The following is a 19460-nucleotide window of genomic DNA, read 5'->3' as shown; positions in this document are numbered from 1 at the left end:
CACCCAGAGCCCACTACTCGGCTCCAGCCATAGGGCATCAAGCAGGGGCTGGCCCTTGGCTGAAGGCAGGTGGATCACCCTCCCTCCTCAGGAGTTTGGGTCTCAGCATTAGGAGTGAAGCCATCCCCGAGGCTGTGTGGTGAGCCCAGAGGTGTCCGCTCGCTGTCTGAACACTTCAGGAACAGGCCAGAGGGAGTGGGCAGGAGCAGTAGTCCCTGCTCCGGACGGGAGCTGTGACGGCGCACGTGGTGGGCAGCGCCCCGTGCACTGGTGATAAATTCTCCGTGGCATTTGTTTTCGTCGGTTTCTGTTGCACTTAGCCAGGCATCCTAACAGGTGTTCATACTCTTTCCTTTGGTCCCCAGCCCATCTCAGTGGGACAGGGTTGCAGCCCCTGTTTCCTGGGTGAGCTCAGGGGAACACCCTGATGCAGGAAGCTCTGACGTGAGGCTTGGCCTCCATGGGCAGGGCCAGCGACTGACAGCCCCCGAATCCTGAAGTCTTCTCTGCCCAACCCTGCTGGACTTGGCCAGCTTCTGGGACCCCAGTCAGCCCCTCCACTTCCCCCAATTCCCTTCCATAATCCAGTTATTCATTCCACAGAACAGACCAAAAATCCCTGCCCTCCTGGAGCTGGCCTTCGAGGAAGAAGGGAAAGCAGGGGGGCTGGGGGGATGGAGCCAGCAGTTTCCTCTTACATGTAAGTAGTCTGGGAACATCTGGTTGTGGACGAGGCATTTGAAAACGGAAGGAAGGGAGGGACCAACCCTAAGGATGTCCTGAAGAAAAGGCAGTGGGATGGCAAGTGTAAAGGCCGCAAAGGGGCCTGTCTTGGTTGGCTGCTGCTATAACAAAATACCATACACCGGGTGGCTTGTCAACAAGATAAGTTTATTTCTCGTAGTTCTGGAGGCTGGGATGTCCAAGGTTAAGATGCCAGTCAACTTGGTGTCTGGTGAGGAGCCTCTCCCTGCAGATGGCTGTCTTCTGGCTGTGTTCTCACAGGGTAGAGAGAGGGCGAGCTCTCCCGCCTCTTATTAAGGGCAGAAATCCCGTTCTTGACAGCTCGTGACCTAATTATGTCCCAAATGCCCCACCTCCAAATACCATCACACTGGGGATTAGAATTCAACGGATGGGTTTGGGGGGTCACATTCCACCCATAACAGGGAGCGCACTTGGAATGGTGCAGAAGCAGCCAGGAAGCCAGGGTGGCAGCAGCGGGATGGGGGAGGGGCTGAGGGTGGGGAGGGGGCCCTGGGTGGCTTGTCCTGACAGTGAGGTGGGCACCACTGCAGGCTGTGAGAACTTGACCACTCCTGGGGTAGATGTGGCTCTGAGTCTGCTGACAAGGGCTGTGGGGCCAGAGCAAGGACTGCACTAACCCAGGAGCACGGCCTGGACTGAGGGTGGACGGTGAGAGCGGGCACGCCCTGGAAGGGGGACGCGCCGGTGGATGTAGGTGTGGGACAGCGGGCCTGAGCAGCGGGATGGGCGAAGTCACCATGGCCTGTGCTGGGCAGGCCACGGCAAGGGCAGGTTTCAGGGACACGTTGAATCCGAGTATCTCTGGCTGGGCGAGTGGTCAGAGCACAGTCATTCGCGTCAGACCAGGGCCAGAGAGACGAGGTCCAGACAGCCCCAGGGCCTGGAGCCTCCAGCGGGGCAGGGGGCAAGTGGGTAGACAGGCTGAGAGAGGAGGCTGGGGAGAGCCAGAAAGTGGGGCGGGGACAAAGGAAGGCGGGGCTCCAGGAGGGGGACCTGCCTCACCTCTCGGGGCAGACGGGGGTTCAGGGAGAGAGGCAGGACCCGGCGGCAAGAGAAGGGACACCTAAGCCGAAACCCCGTCCCTCTCAGTTCCACCCTTGGAGAAGACTCAAGGCAGAGTTGGAGCTGGCCTCCTCGCGGCCTCGCACGCACGACTGGTCGAGGCGGCGCGCCCCGCCCGCCCCGGGGGTGGGGACGTTCCATCCGGCCCGCGCTGCGCGCCCTGGGGCGGGGACCGCGGGGCCTTCCGGTGACAAGGCTACTTCTCCCTCCGGGCCGGCGCCCACCCGCTGGAGCCGAGGGACGCTTCTGGGCTGCGGCGAGCCCCAGGGACGCGGCCGACGGCCCGCCTGCCACCCAACCCCCAGCTGCTGCCAGCACCCCACCCCGTACCCAGCCGGCCTCCTGGAGGGTGAGGCCCGCCGGCTCAGGCCTCCTCTCTTCCCGCCAGCCGGACGGCTTCGAGGCGGTGCGCCCGGAGAGAGCTGGAAGGGACTGAGGCCCTAAGGTGGGAGTCCGGGGCCTCTGCTGTGTCCCTGGAGATCAGTATTGGGGGCGAGGGTCTCTGAGGGTTGAGGGTGTTTCCTGGGGTGGCTTGGGAGTGGGGTTCTGGACAGTCGGGGCTGCCCAGGTGGGTCACACACGTCCCTCCACCCGTGGGGGCATTAACCAGGTTCCAAGGCAAGCTTCGGGGTTTACAGAAAAGGGAGGCCCAACCAATGGTGGGGGCCTCTGACTCCCCCTTTTGCAGGCCCCTCCGCTGAGCCAACCTTTCCATGGAGGATGCTGGCAAGGACGCCACCAGATTCACTGCCCATTCTCTGCCCAGTGACCCCCGGCTCTTGGCCACCGTGACCAATGCCTACTTGGGCACACGCGTGTATCACGAGACACTGCATGTGAGCGGAGTGTACAATGGGGCTTGGGGGGATACGCACCGGGCCATTCTGCCCAGTCCCCTCAACGTCCAGCTGGAGGCCCCTGCAGGATCAGGAGAGCAGCTGACCAAGACCTTTGTCCTGGACACTAACACAGGTAGCCACTGCCTGACCTCCCCCTCCCCTCCGCCATTGTTCCAAGTGAGTGGGAGACCCGACAGAGGTCCCATCGAGAGGATGCCGACTCCCAAAGAAAAGGAAGCCCTGAGAGGCCACTTTGTGAGGCCTTCAGCTGGACGGGCCTCCTGGGCTGGCAGGAGCTGGCGGCGCCTGTGCAGCTGTCGCTTCCCAGACAGGGCACCTGGGGCTTAGAGGTGACTCCACTCCCCGCCGGCAGCTTTGGAACTGTCCTCGGCGGCCCTGAGTGGGGTGTGCAAGTTGCCCTGTCTTCCCCTCCCCACCCCTGCCCCGCCAGGCTCCTTTCTGCACACCCTGGAGGGCCCCAGCTTCCGGGCCTCCCAGCGCATCTATGCCCACCGCACGCTGCCTCACGTCCTGGCCTTCAGTGTGTCCATCACCCGCTTGGCCACAGGGAGCTGGCCCATCACTGTGCTGCTGCAGTCAACCTTCTCCCCAGAAAGCCCGGACCTGGACCTGCATCTGGGTCCTGACTTCCAGGGAGCCCGGTGAGGAGGGGGCGGGGGGCCAGCTGGGTAGCCCGAGGAGGGAGCCCGTCCCTGAGACACAGCCATCCTGTTGCAGGTACCTGTACGGCCACACACTCACCCCCGAGCAGCCTGGGGGGGCACAGCAGGAGGTGCACATGCTGTGGACGCCGGTGCCCCCAGCCTTGACCCTTGGGGAAGGGGAGGAGGACGGGACGTGGGAGTTCCTGACGGTGGTGGGTGGCAGCCAGGCCGAAGCCCAGGCCTGCCTCGCCGATGCCCTGCAGCTGCAGGCCAGGCGCACTCTCTACATGGCCCATGCACAGGCCTGGGCCCAGCTCTGGGCAGGCTGTGGCCTGGATGTGGAGGGGCCCCTGCGTCTGCGCCAGGCCCTGCGTGGAGCTCTCTACTACCTGCTCAGTGCCCTGCCCCAGCCCGGGGCCCCAGGATACGTCTGCCACGGCCTCAGCCCAGGGGGCCTCTCCAATGGGAGCCGTGAGGAATGCTACTGGGGCCACGTCTTCTGGGACCAGGTGCGCACCATCCGTCCTTAACGCACACCTGCTGCAGAGCCGGCTGTACACAGAGCTGCTGCCTCTATCCTGCATGGGATGGGGCTGTGGTTGGGGAGGCCCAGGGACTGTGGCAGACGGAAGGCTTCCTGGAGGAAGTAGTGTCTCGGCTGAAGGCTGTGTAGGCATTTGGTGAAAACGAGTGATGTGATTCAGGCAAGGGGACCAGAAGGTTCAGAGGCCCAGAACTGAGCAGGTGCAGGGCATCTGTCCAGGGCATCTGTGCAGGGTGCCCTCACCGCTGCAGGAAGAGCGGTTGTAGAGGGGGCTGAGGAGGCTGTGGAGACTTTTAACTGGGGAAGGACATGGGCAGCCGTGGGCTCTGGGAAGACCCCTGTGGCTGTTGAGTGGAGCGAGGGTGGAGCAAGGTGAGGCAGCCAGGACCGGCTGACGGCTGGGCTCGGGAGGGTCCAGGATGCTGCTGCACATTTCCTGATGCCAGAGAAGCTGCTGCTCTGCTCCCTCTACAGGTGAGGCTCAGGGAGGCTGAGCTGCTCACTCTGGGTCGGGCAGCTGGTGAGCAACAGAGCAGGCACCCCCCCACCCCCACCAGGCTGCCCACGCCCGGACTCTGGCCTGAGCCCTGGGCAGACGCAGATGCCCGCTGGGGACCAGGCCTGAGGAGCGTCTGGGCTGGGGATGGGACTGTGGGGTTGGCAGGCAGAGGGCAGACCCAGGACAGACCCAGATGGGGCAGGAGAGGAGGGAGCTGGATGTGGCCCATGGGGAGAGAGGAGTGAGAGCGCCAGGACGAGGGGGCCCCTCGGCTGTGCTCGCAGGACCTCTGGATGTTCCCCAGTATCCTGATGTTGCACCCGGAGGCCGCCAGGGCTCTCCTGCAGTACCGCATCCGGACGCTCGGTGGAGCCCTGTACAATGCCCGGAACCTAGGCTACCAGGTGAGGGGGACTGAGCACGTACCCTACGGGGCCCCCCAGAGGGCTGACCACCCTTCATCCCTCACCCCAGCTCCTTCTGTGGGTGTGGCTGGAATGTCCTGGATTCTTATAGAGGCTCTGTGGCATCCCCCAGCCTGTACTGTACGTGTGGGAACAACAGCCTGACCGGGACCCCACAGGACGTCCCCTCACTGCCCTGCCCCAGGGCAAGTACACAGTGGAAACGGGGCAGAAGCCACCTGGCCCACGATGGGGCCACACAGAGGGCACTCAGAGCCCCCAGGCCCCCACGAGGTCACGCGGGACAACTGGTGCCCCCGCCTCTGTCTGCCCTCCATGGCTGAAGGCTGAGAGCGTCGAGAACCGGGGTGGGCTACCCCCGGCCCCCCGAGAGCAGAGTCAAGTCTACTCCAACCCCGCAGGGAGCCAAGTTTGCCTGGGAGAGCGCGGGCTCCGGCCTAGAGGTCTGCCCTGAGGCCATTTATGGGACCCAGGAGATCCACATCAACGGGGCCGTGGTGCTGGCCTTCCGGCTGTACTACCACACCACCCAGGTGAGGTGTCACTGTGCCACCACGTGTGACCCCCTACCTAGCGAGGCTACGCCCTCCACGCTGCCATGACTTCCTGTCCGGGCCGGTCCGGCGTAGCATCTCAGAGCCAGGCCTTCACTTCTGGGCACTCAGAAGGGTAGGCGTTGACAAGAAATACAGTGACCAGTGGGAACTAGAATCGCAGGTGCCACGGCCTCTGACGCACCACCTCCTGCTCTCCAGGACCTGCAGCTGTTCCGAGAGGCTGGGGGCTGGGACGTGGTCAGTGCCGTGGCTGAGTTTTGGTGCAGCCGCGTAGAGTGGAGCCCCGGGGAGGAGAAGTTCCACCTGAAGGGTGAGAGTGTGGCCATGTGGGAGGCGTGTGGATGACGGGGCAGGGGCGGGGGAGTGGATGGTCACAAGTGGGGGAGCAGGTGGGTGCTCCTCAGTTCAGCGTGTGGTCACCACCTGATGCCGACAGGCCCACACTGGCGACTGGCATCGGGCAGGTCCCTAAGTCCCTGCACTGAATACCACCTTGTACTTTTGTGCCCAGGAGTCATGCCCCCTGACGAATACCATTCAGGGGTCGACAACTCCGTGTACACCAACGTTCTGGTCCAGAACAGGTCAGACCCAAGAACCCGCCCCACCTCTACCATGCAGGGGGCCAACCAGGAGTGCAGGGCTGCAGCCCACCTCTCCCCATCTCTACTCCTAGCCTGCGCTTTGCTGCTGCCCTGGCCCAGGACCTGGGTCAGCCCGTCCCTAACCAGTGGCTGGTGGTGGCTGATAAGATCAAGGTGCCCTTTGACCCGAAACTGAACTTCCACCCTGAGTTTGATGGGTACCAGCCTGGTGAGTGGACTTGGAGCTCCTTCAGGGCCCTTCTCTCCTCCCACAGGACCTCGTGTCTGCCCTGGATGCCCCCTTTCCAACAGAGCAGCCCCCGCCCTCCCCACCTCACCCCATCAGCAGCATCTCCCCCCTCCCCCCCAGGAGAGGAGGTGAAGCAGGCAGACGTTGTGCTCCTGGGGTACCCCGTCCCCTTCCCCCTGAGTCCTCAAGTTCGCAGGCAAAACCTGGAGATGTATGAGGCTGTGACGTCTCCCCAGGGCCCTGCCATGACCTGGGTAAGGAAACTGCAGGGTGTGAGGTGGTGGTGGACCCCAGGGCAGCCCTGGCCCTGCCCCACTGGCCTCAGTCTTCCTTCCCCCCGCAGTGGGCCTCACCCCAGCGTGACCTCTGACCTCTGTCCCCAGAGCATGTTTGCAGTGGGCTGGATGGAGCTGAAGGACCCCGGGCGGGCGTGGGACCTCCTGCAGAGGAGCTTCGCCAACGTCACGGAGCCCTTCAAGGTCAGCCTGGCCAGAGCCTCGACCTACACGCCGACCACGCCCACCTCCTGCACTGACTGCTTTGCCCCCTGCAGGTGTGGACGGAGAATGCAGACAGGTCGGGTGCCGTGAACTTCCTGACAGGCATGGGGGGCTTCCTGCAGGCGGTGCTCTTTGGGGTCACGGGATTCAGGTGAGTGCAGTGGCAGGCAGAGGGTAACCACCTGCCGCCACCCCCCTCCTCACAGACCTTCCCCTCGCCGCAGGATCACTGAGGCCGGTTTGACCTTCGACCCCATGTGTCCAGCGGGGATCTCCGGAGTGTGCGTCTCTGGCATCTCCTACCAGGGGAGCAAGCTTGACTTTTCCTTCTCCGAGGGCTCTGTGACAGTTGAGGTCACTGCCCGAGCAGGGCCCTGGGCCCCGCCGCTGGAGGCTGAGCTGTGGCCGTCACAGAATCGGCTCCCCCTGTCCCCAGGTAGGCCGCCACTCCCAGACCCACCCAGGGGTCCAGGGCACGTGACCCCCAAGGTAGCCCCCAGTGTGTGCCCTCACCCCACAATGCCTCCTCTCCCTGCAGGACACAAGGTCTCCTTTCCCTGCTCAGCTGGCCGGATACAGAGGTCACACCTGTAGGAAGCAGGGGCAGCAAGTTCTGCTCCAAGAGTTTCCTGGAAAGATTTTTTGAAGACATTAAACATCTGCGCAGAGCCCACAGGACCCCCTCTGGGACACCCTTGGGCCCTCCAGCCCCACCGAGTCCCCCCCGCCCCCCGCCCAGTCCTGCCCCCTCCCCCAAAACGACCAGGGCTGTTGGCTTCAGAGATGTCTCTCAGGTCCTCCCCGCTGGCCACTCCCTCTGCGGGTGCCCCTGCTGGCTGCACCCACCCCTCCTCAACGCCCTCCCGGCCTGCCGCCCCCTCCCACCCTCCTCCACACGGCAGCCAGGCTCACGGGTTCCAAGGAAAGTCTGGATTCTTTGGCCCAAGTTCAAGACTCTGCCTCTAGCCTGAGCCCCTCCCCAGCCCAACCCCCCATAGATGGTCAGCTTTCTTGCAGCCTCACACAGCATGTCTGTTCCTGCCCTCCCTCAGTGCCCCTTCCCTAGGACCCCACAGGGTGAGGTGGGAGAAGGGCCAGCGGTTCTGCGAAGACAGAGGCAGATGCCGGCCTTGATGGGGAGCACGGCAGGATGAGGGGCGTGGGGGAGACTCAGTCTCCTGTGGGATTACTTGGGACACCGCATCGCAGCTTCACAAAGGACCCTTCTGTGTCACACGAGGGAGCATCAGGTATGGCTGGGTCCAGGCGCTCCTGGGCTGTTGTGAGCGCTCGGCATCCTCAGTCCTTGGGTCCTCTTGCCTCTGGGCCACGTGAGTCAAGTCGGATGGTCTCTGTCACATGCCTTTCCTCAGCCAGGAAGGCAGGGGAGTGGGGTGTGGAGCAAGACCCTGCATTTCCTCTGACCAGCCAGAAGGACTGGGGCCAGGTGTGCGTGAGTTCCAGGCCACGGCCCTGGGCCCACCTGTCCTGGGCAGGCTGCCCTCAGCCAAGGCTCTGCCCACTGTCTCCTCCTGGGCTTCAGCCCCTCAGTTGGCACAGCAGACTTGGGTTTCCCCAGGGTGAGGCGAGATGGTGTCTGCCATGGCGAGGGCCGAGCCTGCTGCAGCAGATCTGCCTGAGGAGTGGGCAAGCTTTGTCTGCTGTGAGGAGCTGACAAGCTCCCTGCTGAACGTGAGGATTTCGTAAAGGATCAAGTTTCCCTTCCACGCCGCTGGGAAGCACAGTCACTTGCTCGCGTAGAGCAAGTAAGCGAGTCCTGTCAACGTCTGCACCCCTCCTTAATCTGCAAACCGTGCTCTCTGTTCTCAGTGGAGAGTTAGCCCAAGTTCTCCAAGAAGCAGACACCAGGCAGACAAACTGTGATGGACTGAAGCCCCACGAGGGAGAGAGGGAAGGGGGTGGCTGCAGGGAGTGTGGCCGAGCTGCAGACCAGCTCCCTGAGGGCCTGTGGCCTCAGAATGGATCCCGCGACTTGGTGGGGCTCCCCCAGGGGCCCACAGGCTCTTGCTCAACCGGTGGCAGTGCCGCAAAGGCCCAGGCATGTCTGCTGAAGCACAGCATGGTGGCCAGGGACTGTCCCCATGAAGCAGACACTTGCCTTTGCAGCCCTGGAGCCAGCTGTGGGCACAGGCATCAGGTGGGGCTGGTAGGTGGCCCTTCACCCACAGGACTGACGTAGCTTGATACGTGCCGCGTGTGTGCCATTTGTGTGTGCCTGTGGAGGAGCAACCCTCCAAGGGGCCGTGACAGGGTGGCAGCATGTGTGTGCTGGCCTGGCTGGTCTGGCCCATGACAGCCAATTGCCTGAACCTGACCAGGGTCCTTCAACCTGCCCAGGACAGGCTGGAAGGGTTGCTGGTGACCTTCTGTGCCTGGCTTGACCGCGTATTCTCTGTCCTCAGCAGCTGGGCAAGGGCTGGACAATGTCTGCTCCCCTCACCAAATGTGGAGACCAGAAGACTATCCCCTGCTTGGAGACATGTACCCGGCTACACACAGGCTGACCCCAGCTCCCAGCCTCTGTGTCCAGCATGGGTTGGTCCCTTCCTGGGCCAAACCTGGAGCTCAGTGTTGGAACACCGTCTCCATCCTAGTCCGAGCGCTGGCCTTGTCCTTAGTCCAATGTAGGGCCAGCGCCCAGGAAGGGGCACTGCTCCATCTCCACCCCAGGCCCCGGCCAGCACAACCTCTGCCTCAGGGGCTGGCTCGGAGCAGCACACACTCAGCAGGGGGCTGGGGTACCGCCGGCCTGCGGCCGGGATTCATCTCTGCTGGCACGCTTTGGAGACAGCTGGACCAACTGTTGGCTGTCACAAGAGGGGGGCTACTCTGGGGGCTCCAAGTACAGGAGCTAGACAGAGACCCACGCCCCCAGCCCAGGCAGGGTGGGCAAGCAAAGGGAGGGAAGGGACCATGGGTGGGGTATTCAGAGCCCTGAGCCACCCTGTGGTTAAGGCCCCTGCAATTTGCCTGCCCTGTCATTAGCCCGGCCACAGCAAGGCCCAGGGGCCTCGCCCCCAGCCACACAGGGTGTGCGTGTGTCTTTGGCAGCCCCCACTCTGCCAGGCTCTGCTGGGGCTGCCGGGGGGTTACATAAGGGAGGTAACTGATGCGAGAACGTGCACCCGCACAGAGGCACTGGGAAAACGCCCTCGCAGAAGGTGGTCCTGTGCGTGGGGGACGTGTGCACGGGTGACGGCGTGACCATGTCTGTGTGCCTGTGTGTCCGTGTCCAGCCCCACTGACCCAGGAAGGAGGGACCCCACTGCCGGGACAGGTCAGAATTAAAGGGACGCAGGGTCACAAGAACAGAGTGACCCAAAGAAGGAGGTCAACACAGGCCCAGCCATGGACAGGAACGTGCGGGACAAGGACAAGTCTCACTGGTCAGGGAGTCCCCTTAGCACGTGTGCACACACGCTGACTCAGGGATGGGTAGGTGCGTGGACGCGGAGACACAGCACACACATTCTGAAAGACAGGCCACTAAACCACAGAGCGGCAGAGATCAAAGTCCGACTTCCCAGACTTCATTCCAAAGCACTCAGGCGCCTCCACCCAGAAGCTGCAGGCCGCCCAGTGCCTGAGCAAAGGGGACAGGCGGGGCGCCAAGCCGACAGGGTGGGGCGTCCACCACGGACGCTGGGGGCGGTCCAGGGGGATGTGGCTGCAGTGGTCCCTAGGGTAGCTCCCCTCAGGAAGATACCCTCCCCCGCCCCAGCCAGGAACAGTCCGGGAAAGCACTTCCTGGAGCCAGACAGCTTTTAATTGTGAAACTGAGGCTGAGCCTGGCAGCTGGGGAGGGAGGAGCTGGCCTGGGGGCGGGGGTGGGGGGGCGTTAGGGGACTGGGGGCATCGATCGAGGTGAGGGGGAGGCCCTGGGGTCCCTGTGGAGGATCTTCAGGGTCAGTGTTAGTTGCCCCTGCTGGGGCTGGAGGGTGAGCCTCAGGCCCGTAGGCAAGTCAGGGTTCCAGGCGATTAGGGTGGAGCCCTGGGGTTGGGGTCCCTGGGTCAGGGCGGGGACAGGGCCCAGCCTGTCAGTCATAGTCTGAGTCGTCGAACTTGGTGCTGAAGAAGGCGGCGGAGCCCTGGGCCAGCCGGGACAGGTGCAGGGCGCCGGTCACCGCCAGCACCAGCAGCAGCAGAGGCGGCACCAGAGCCCACACCGTGGCCAGGATGTTGTAGCACTTGGCTTTGGAGCCGAGCCGCCGGGCTGCTTCCAGATCTCCAGTCACCTTCTGGTCTCGTGCCTGCGGGCCAGCAGCAGGGCCAGCTCTCTACACCTGCCTGGGGCCTGGGTGGGGCCTGCCACCCAGTCCCAGGCAGCTGCTGGGTCCACACCTTGGAGGACCCGAGATGGACCCAAAATCTAGATAGAGGGGTGTCGTCTGAGGGGATATTGCCCGGGCTCCACCCACTCCCTTCACTGTCCCCAGCTGGGCACGTGGGCTTGGCCCGCCCAGGGGGCCTTGGGTCATCAGGGGCTCAGCCTAAAGTGGGGCCGAAAGGAGACCCTGCATCCTCCCACTCCAGCTATAGACCCAGTGGCCCTCCCAGGCCAGCATCAGCCTCCAAGGACCTCCGAGGTTAGGGAGTCCTCAGAGGTGCTGAGAGCGTTTGATGGAAGAGACCCCCTTGGGTGAGGCCCCGTTGACCCTGGGCTCTTTGGGACAAACTAGACCCCCCTTTCGTTTTTATGAACAGCACCCCAGCCTCAGTGGAGAAGCCCTCATGAGGGAGGGGCTCCCACCACCGTCAGGCTGACGGATGGCCCCGTGGATACTCCTGCACCCCAACTCGATAAGCAGCCCCCGTGAAACGCTCTTGGGCCCCCCGAAGCGCCCCAAGGCCCACCTTGATGGAGTAGGCCAGCGCCAGGAAGCCGAGGCAGCACAGGTTCAGGTAGAGGGTGCTGAACACCGACCAGATCAAATGGTCTCGAGGTGGGGGTAGCGGCGTCCCCAGCGTGAGGGCCGTGTGGGCGGTGCCGTCGTCCTTGGGCGTCGGGGCCCGGGGGTCCTCGCGGGGGTACGACGTGTCCATGGGTTCCAGCGCCGTTTCCTCGCTCGGACTTCTGCTTCGAGGGTGGGCGCCCCAGCCGCTTATAGTCCCCTCCGTCGCCCGGCTGACCGGCCCGCCGCTAAATTTAACGACAAATGACAGCCCGGGCTTGAGCGGTCGCCCCGCCCGCCCCGCCATCCCGCCTGCGCGAGCCCACCCCCCAACCCCCAACCCCCGCAGAGTCCCCTCCCCCCCAGAAAGCCCCGCTCCCCGCGGAGAAACACTGACCCCGTAGAGGCTGGGGGCCGGTGCGGGGCCACCAGAGCCCCTCCTGTCCGGGTAGTCCAGCCTAGGGAGCCCCCTCCAAGGCTGCTGGCGGGGCCATGCGGTGGCTGCGGTCTGCCCCCCAGAGCCCCCGCCCCCGCGGACGAAAGGAGGCGGACGCACCAGCTGAGGGCCATGGTGGGTGGGCCGCTGCCTCGGCTTGAGGGCAGGGCTAGGCGGGGCTCCTCGGGACCAGGGCTGCTGAAACCACAGCCCCTCTGTCCCCAGAGCTGACCGCATCACCTGGTCATCAGTGCCCACCCTGCCGGGTGGAAAAGAACAGTGCTCAGGAGAGAACAGCAGGGAAGAGAGAGAGCGGGGGGTGGGGGTGGGGGGTGGCCTGTTGGGGGACCAGCTGTGACCTGGACTGTTACTGTGCGGTGCTACAGTGAGCTCATCAGGGCCTGCTTTGGGGACTGCCCTCCTCCCTCACAAGCTGTCAGCTGCTTCTCAGACTCCTTGGCTGGTTGCTTCTCTTCCTGAATCCAGAGCTAGGGGGCTGGGAGGGCGGGGCTGAGCTTGTGTCTGCACCCCGGTCTCATCTCCCTCCAGAGGGTCCAGCAGCCTGTTGGCTAAAAATGCCATTTATGTGCCCGTCAATCACATTTATGTCAAAGGGCCAGATTGCCGTGCTCCGCGGAGGAGGGCTCCCAGGATCTCCAGCCTAACTCCTCAACGGGAAACCTCAGGCTCTCCCAAACCTTCTGTCTGAGCTGGGACTCCCATAGCAAAGTACCTAGACTAGTGGCTCACAAATAATAGAAATTTATGTCTCACATTTCTGGAGCCTGAAGGTCTGAGATCAGGGTGCCAGCGTGGATGGGTGCTGGTGAGACCCGCTTCCTGGTTGCAGAGGGCCGACTTCTCAGGGCTCCTCACTGGTGGAAGGAGCTGCGAAGCTCTGTGGGGTCCCTTTTATAAGAGCACTGACCCTACCATGAGGGGTCCACCCTCATGACCTAACCACCTCCTAATACCGTCACTTTAGAATTTCAGTGGGGGAGAGGGACACAAGTATTCAGTCCACTGCACCCTCTGCCCGGTCTCTGCGGGCACAGGTGGTGGCCGCTCCACCCGTCCAACTGCTCAGGCCAAAAGCCTTGGCTTACGCCTGCACCTTCTGCCACTCACACCGGATCCATTTGGCCCCACCTTCCAGAATGTGCAGAATCTCACCCCCACTGTGACCCCTGAGACCAAGCCACTCTCACCTTCTCCTGGGTTAGCGGGGCCCCCTCCTCGGCGTTCTCACTACTCCAGCCAGAGTGATCCTGTTACAACAGAAAACAAGTTGTGCCCCCTGCGCCCCCCAAGGGCCCTCACCTCACTCCAGATCCAGAGTCACTGCAGTGGCTCACAGGCCCTGCAGGGTTACTCCAGGCCACGCTCCTAGACTCTGAGAAGGACATTGAATAGGGAGGTTCTTTGTGTCCAATCCTGAAGAAGGGAGGAAAAGGAACAGGATGGGGTGGCAGTAGAAGCTGAGCTGCAGTAAGGCCCAGCAAAGGCCTGAGCTGAGCCCGCAGGAGCTCTGGAGCTTGGAGGACATTTGAGAGGTGTCCAAAGCAGGGCGACATTCTGTGCACCATCAGCTACCAGCTCTGCTAGGCCCAATGGGTCACGGTGTGATGTGGCCCCTTCTCCGAGAGACCTAGGCCTTGGTCACCGTGATTGTCTTGGGGCAAGAGTGCTGCGCTTGGCCATTTACCATAACACTGGGCAAGAGGGGGCCCAGTGTGGCACATCCCTCCCTCTTGCGGACCAGAGTCAAGTGGCCCTGCCTGTGACCCAGGCATGGGAAACAAAGGGGCATCCAGAGATCGTAGGTCAACGGCACCTTTTTGTGTCGCCTGAAGGAAGCTTTGGGAGACAGAACTTCTGAACCCACAAAGCCCAGAGCAGCAGGGCTGGAGAACGTGAAGGCACCAGTGGTCCAGGAAGTGAAGAGGCAGAGCTGCCCAGTCCTGCCCTGGGGTCCTGGGCCCATGTACTCTACCCACAGCCACACAGCACCTCCTAACGGCCTTTGACCTGAGGGCTGACTGGAGCCAGGAGAGGTGCCCACCCTCTGCTTGGTGCAGGGGGGTGGTAAGGTGTGGGACGTGACTGGCAGACCTGAGCCTGTGTTCCCATCCCTGAGGATGACATATGACGTGGACTCCTGTGCAGGGTCGGTGCTCCGAGTTCCTGAGGGGTACACGCTGCCCCTCTGGGGACAAGGGTCCAATGAAAGTAACTCGCTTGCAGCTCTGCCCCTCACCCCGGTGTTCAGGCCACTCCTGAGTGGGCTGGAGTCCAGGACCCATCCTGTGGCCAGCCGTCTCCCTCACACTAAGCTGACCAATGGAGAACCGGGCTGGGAATTCTTCCTTACCCATCATCTGGTCCCAGAGGGATCCCCCTGCAGCCCCAGGTGTGAGCAGAGAGACAGGCCTTGGGAAGCAGTGGTGGATGACACAGGGTCAGGACAACCTGCTTGTTTGACCTGGAATGTTGCACATCCAGCCTTGAATGCATTGCTGCTGGACTAAACTGTCAACTGAAAGACAAACACACAATGCAAGAACTGTGAGGTAAGTTTTATTAACGGTGTTACTGAGGACTATAGCCTGGGAAGCAGCCTCTTGGTGCCTCTGAGAAACCGTAACAGGAAGAACAGACCTGGCACCACCTCCCCCCCCCATTCTTCGGCCCATGTAGTCCATCACTTCCGTCCCCACACACCAGGAGTTAAACAGTAGAGAAATGTTGTTTGTTCCCGAATAGCCCATTAAGTTCCCTGAAGAGCGTTCCCATCCCACGGTCCTGGGTTACTTATGGCCATTACTTGTTGTAGATAAGTTTGCTTTCAGCCTGGAAACCTTGCAAATACGCAGAGATAAGACTGTAAAGTAAAAATAACTGCTAAGGACTTGAGGATTCGCAGGCGCCTCGTGACCCAGCCTGCGTGAGCAAGCAGAAGAACGAAGCAATGCTACGCTTCCTTGAAGGCCAGGTGGCTCCGAGAAGTCTGCAATCTGCCTTCACCCTCTAATCTCAGATCCTCCTGCTTCCCCTTTCCCCTTCGCACAAAAGAAGCCCGAATTCTACCCCGAATTAGGATGGTTCTTTAGGAACCATCTTCTTGGTGTGCTGGCCTCTGATTAAAGTCACTGCTTCTTCCCCATCACCTTGTCTCTTGACTCAACGGCCTGTCGTGCGGGAGCAGTGCGAACTTGGACTCTGCACTCGGTAACAGAACTGCTCTGAAGAGGTAGGGGAGAAGCCAGTGCACGTATGGTTTTAGCTAGGAAATGCGTGCAGTGAAGCACACAGCTCGGTGAAAGGTTCCTGATAGCCACGAGGATCAGACATCTCAGTTAATGATTTTAGTGCTTTTCTATATGAGAAAATGCAAGAAATTGGGTTCATTAAAATTTCTTCTTGGGACTTCCCTGGCAGTCCAGTGGTTAAGACTTCATCTTCCAATGCAGGCGGTGCGGGTTTGATCCCTGGTCGGGGAGCTGAGATCCCACATGCCTCGGGGCCAAAAACCAAAACATAAAACAGAAGCAATATTATAACAAATTCAATAAAGACTTTAAAAATGGTCCACATCATGGGGCTTCCCTGGTGGCGCAGTGGTTGAGAGTCCGCCTGCCGATGCAGGGGACACGGGTTCGTGCCCCGGTCCGGGAGGATCCCACATGCCGCGGAGCGGCTGCGCCCGTGAGCCGTGGCCGCTGAGCCTGCGCGTCCGGAGCCTGTGCTCCGCAACGGGAGAGGCCACAACAGTGAGAGGCCACAACAGTGAGAGGCCCGTGTACCGCAAAAAAAAAAAAAAAAAAAAAAAAAAAAATGGTCCACATCAAAAAAAAGTCTTAAAAAAAAAAAATTGGGGCTTCCTTGGTGGCACAGTGGTTGAGAGTCCGCCTGCCGATGCGGGGGACACGGGTTCGTGCCCCGGTCCGGGAAGATCCCACATGCTGCGGAGCAGCTGGGCCCGTCAGCCATGGCCGCTGAGCCTGCGCGTCCGGAACCTGTGCTCCGCAACGGGAGAGGCCGCAACAGTGAGAGGCCCGCATACTGCAAAAAAAAAAAATTTCCTCTTGCGATTACCCTGCCTAAGGGGCCTGGTTTTCCAAAGCACAGAGAGCCTTTTCGTCCTGTTCTTTGTCCTGAATTGCCCTCAGGGTGAGCTGTCAGTCAGAGACTCCAGTGGCTAATGGCCTGATCCTTGTAGAACTGGATGGTAGGCAACAGTATTTGTCTTACAATTTGCCCCTCTTGGTCATAAATTTAACCAAGGTTTGGGAGGCATGTCATGACCATCTGCCCCATGGTGCCCAGAGGGCTCCATGTGCTATTGCTGGACCAGGCCCTGTCAGAGGTGGCCGTGAAGTCTCTGGACCCCCCGTCACTCTAGTCTGTTACAGTCCAGAAAGTGACTCTCCCATGTTACTTCTTCCCATATCTAGAGTTACATTATTACGATCATTGTAACCTCATATAGAACTATGTATTTGGTTGACTATTTCAAGTTGCTTAGTTATTATTTTCGTTGGAAGCTCACTTACACATTGGTCAATACAAGAAACAACAATCTTGTAGAACAGGCAGAAAACAAGTGCTATAGCTAGTAGCATTAATGACATCGTAAGTAAGAAGTTAGGCCAAGAATTCCCATTAGGTGTGGCCGAGTATACTCCCAGTCGGCTGACGGTTTGCTCTGCACCAATCACTGTCTCTAGGGGTGATGACGTGCTGGCTTGTTCACAGGACAGCCCAGTTTCCTAGTGTCATGAGGCCGATGATTGTTAGTATGATTTAACTGTTCCCAGCACAAGGGGCCCCTTAAACCTAAATGACTGTAACCCGGTAAATCTACCCCATAACTGACGGAGGGTCCCTCCTAATAAGCAAGTGATTATGGGTTTTGACTGAAATTTAGCTCACTGCTCTGATTGAACTCGAGTAACTTGTAAAGAAAATTCATATTTCTGGCCAGGGTCAGAGCAAGTATGATTCATTAGCCAAGTGAGGGGATCCCACCTAGTAATTCGATAGTGGCCTGAACAGAACTATAATTTTTTTCTTCTATCGATCTCCTAAGGACCATTCAGAGCCGGTCAGAGCCATAGGAGAAATCCACCAAGATAACCAGAGGTACTGAATGTCGTTAGTTGACCGTCAGCCCAGAAACTGGATGAGTTTAGAACTCTGCATAGGATGGCGCCATGATGGAGAAGCATTCGACTCACAGGCGAAAGTTCAAGTTCAGAAGACACTATAAACGATCATATGGGTCAGGTCTGGCGTCTTGGGCCAGCTGTCTACTTCTGATGTCATCTTCTTCTTGGCCCCGTGTGGGCATGGTTTCTCTTCTGATTGAGCATTGTCTTTTGTTGTTGTTGTTGTTGTTTGTTTTTACATTTTTATTGGGGTATAATTGCTTTACAATGGTGTGCTAGTTTCTGCTTTATAACAAAGTGAATCAGTTATACATATACATATGTCCCCATATCTCCTCCCTCTTGCGTCTCCCTCCCACCCACCCTCCCTATCCCGGCCCTCTAGGTGGTCACAAAGCACGGAGCTGATCTCCCTGTGCTCTGTGGCTGCTTCCCACTAGCTATCGGTTTTACGTTTGGTAGTGTATCTATGTCCATGCCACTCTCTCGCTTCGTCCCAGCTTACCCTTCCCCTCCCCGTATCCTCAAGTCCATTCTCTAGTAGGTCTGTGTCTTTATTCCTGCCTTACCCCTAGGTTCTTCATGATTTTTTTTCTTAAATTCCATTATGTGTGTTAGCATACGGTATTTGTCTTTCTCTTTCTGACTTACTTCACTCTGTATGACAGACTCTAGGTGAGCATCGTTTTAAGGTGAGTTTGAGATCAGCAGTCCTCTACAGACCAGTCAGTCGGGTGCAAGGGCCCTTTGTAAATGGGAAATATGAATCCAAGAACTAATTCCCTTCAGTCTTGCTGTGTGTGAGCTAGTTAAGAGCACCCGATGAGGGTCCTTCTATCTGGGTTGGAGAGAATACTTTAAATGATGTCTTTCCCAGTGTGTATAATCTCCTGGTTGCAGGTCATGGGGCATCTGATGTTCATCCAAAGAAAGATTATTGTGATAAGCTTCAGAAACAAGCTTAGAGTGTCCTTTTAAACAATTTAATTAAACCTTATGGTAATGCAACACAGTAACAAGGAGCCATCTAGGCAGTGAGTCTCAGGCAGTAAATACAAAACCTCAGAGACAACTAACAACACTAGAACTTAATATCCACTGAAACAAAATTCTTTTCTCTCTAAAATTACCCTCGTTTCTACAAAATATAGCCAAATTAAGACTAATTTGTTTACAGAATAAGCCTGGTTTCGATAAACATGACCTGATTATTTACATAAGTGTAATCGATCCTATAGGCTCTTCTAAATTGGCCTTGCTGGAACTTTTTTTTATTTTTTATTTTTTTTATTTTTGGCTGCGTTGGGTCTTCGTTGCTGTGCGCAGGCTTTCTCTAGCTGTGGCGAGCAGGGACTACTCTTCGTTGCGGTGCATGGGCTTCTCATTGCAGTGGCTTCTCTTGTTGCAGAGAACAGGTTCTAGGCGCGCGGGCTTCCATAGTTGTGGCACGCGGGCTCAGTAGTTGTGGCCCACGGGCTTAGTTGCTCTGCAGCATGTGGAATCTTCCCAGACCAAGGATCGAACCCGTGTCCCCTGCACTGGCAGGCGGATTCTTAACCACCGTGCCAGCAGGGACGTCCCTGCTGGAACTTTTTATAAGGAATCTCAGACTGAACTTTAAAAGTCCTCTCAAGGCCAGGAAAATCACACCAAACAGTTGCCATCAGATTCTGCCTGTAATACCTGTAGATTGGGGTAGATTCTTCTCTTCTTAAGGTCCCCCAAAATATCTTGAAATTCCTGCACCTGCCAGGAGGTGGCCTTCCTTATTCACCTGATAAGACTGCTAGGAACCCCGTAAACAAGGTACCAGGTTGTTTTTCCAAGGGACTTCAGGCTCCATGAAGTTCGCCTTAGTTCCTTAAAGCTGTCTGGTCATATCTGATTCTGACTGCATATTGTCTAATATGACATTTCAAAGCCATGTTAATACAACCAGTGTTCCCAATTGTGTCTCGTTATAAGGAGAACATATTCTTTCTGAACTTATCCAAATAACTATATTGCCATGAAAATAAGAATACTCACTAGAAGTTTCCAAACTCTGGAGGGATCAGGTAGAGAGAAAAGACAAATGGTTCAGTTCTGCTTACAAAGGTCTAATTTACCAAGTCGCCACATGTCATAGCAACCTTCAGGAGAAGGGTTTCCTTAGATCTGGAAAACAAAGATGAAAAACCAGTAATATTTCAGACAGAAAGCCATAACAGTTATCATTCAGCCTATGTACTAATTCCTCTTGATCTTGAC

The 19460-nt window shown here is 58.9% G+C and overlaps 2 protein-coding genes and 1 long non-coding RNA gene across 4 annotated transcripts; 2 read left to right on the top strand and 1 right to left on the bottom strand.

Annotated features, from left to right (window-relative positions):
• Nucleotides 1-1798: 1798 nt before the first annotated feature.
• Nucleotides 1799-10530, top strand: PGGHG (protein-glucosylgalactosylhydroxylysine glucosidase). Of its 2 annotated transcripts, none has more exons than XM_032640058.1 (14): nucleotides 1799-2275; nucleotides 2519-2802; nucleotides 3121-3331; nucleotides 3408-3843; nucleotides 4662-4781; nucleotides 5204-5335; nucleotides 5558-5669; nucleotides 5871-5943; nucleotides 6036-6172; nucleotides 6314-6447; nucleotides 6577-6672; nucleotides 6747-6844; nucleotides 6900-7129; nucleotides 7232-10530. In XM_032640058.1, the coding sequence occupies exons 2-14, from the start codon at nucleotides 2544-2546 to the stop codon at nucleotides 7285-7287; spliced, it is 2094 nt and encodes a 697-aa protein (XP_032495949.1). In that variant the 5' UTR covers nucleotides 1799-2275; nucleotides 2519-2543; the 3' UTR covers nucleotides 7288-10530. The 2 variants fall into 2 exon arrangements, with proteins under 2 accessions (XP_032495949.1, XP_032495950.1); XM_032640059.1 differs by having other exon boundaries at nucleotides 1801-2275; nucleotides 6918-7129; nucleotides 7232-10527.
• Nucleotides 10531-10563: 33 nt separating this feature from the next.
• IFITM5 (interferon induced transmembrane protein 5) lies at nucleotides 10564-12213 on the bottom strand. The gene is made up of 3 exons (XM_032640060.1): nucleotides 12004-12213; nucleotides 11569-11854; nucleotides 10564-10964 (listed from the first exon to the last, which is right to left on the bottom strand). The coding sequence occupies exons 1-3, from the start codon at nucleotides 12174-12176 to the stop codon at nucleotides 10752-10754; spliced, it is 672 nt and encodes a 223-aa protein (XP_032495951.1). The 5' UTR covers nucleotides 12177-12213; the 3' UTR covers nucleotides 10564-10751.
• A 416-nt stretch (nucleotides 12214-12629) lies between these two features.
• LOC116757785 lies at nucleotides 12630-15205 on the top strand. The gene is made up of 2 exons (XR_004351079.1): nucleotides 12630-14612; nucleotides 14876-15205. It is a non-coding gene; the product is annotated as an uncharacterized LOC116757785 (long non-coding RNA).
• The last annotated feature ends 4255 nt before the right edge of the window (nucleotides 15206-19460 follow it).

This window comes from Phocoena sinus, chromosome 8 (assembly GCF_008692025.1).
Source record: "Phocoena sinus isolate mPhoSin1 chromosome 8, mPhoSin1.pri, whole genome shotgun sequence".
NCBI lineage: Eukaryota > Metazoa > Chordata > Mammalia > Artiodactyla > Phocoenidae > Phocoena > Phocoena sinus.
This window is presented reverse-complemented; position numbering and strand designations above follow the sequence as displayed.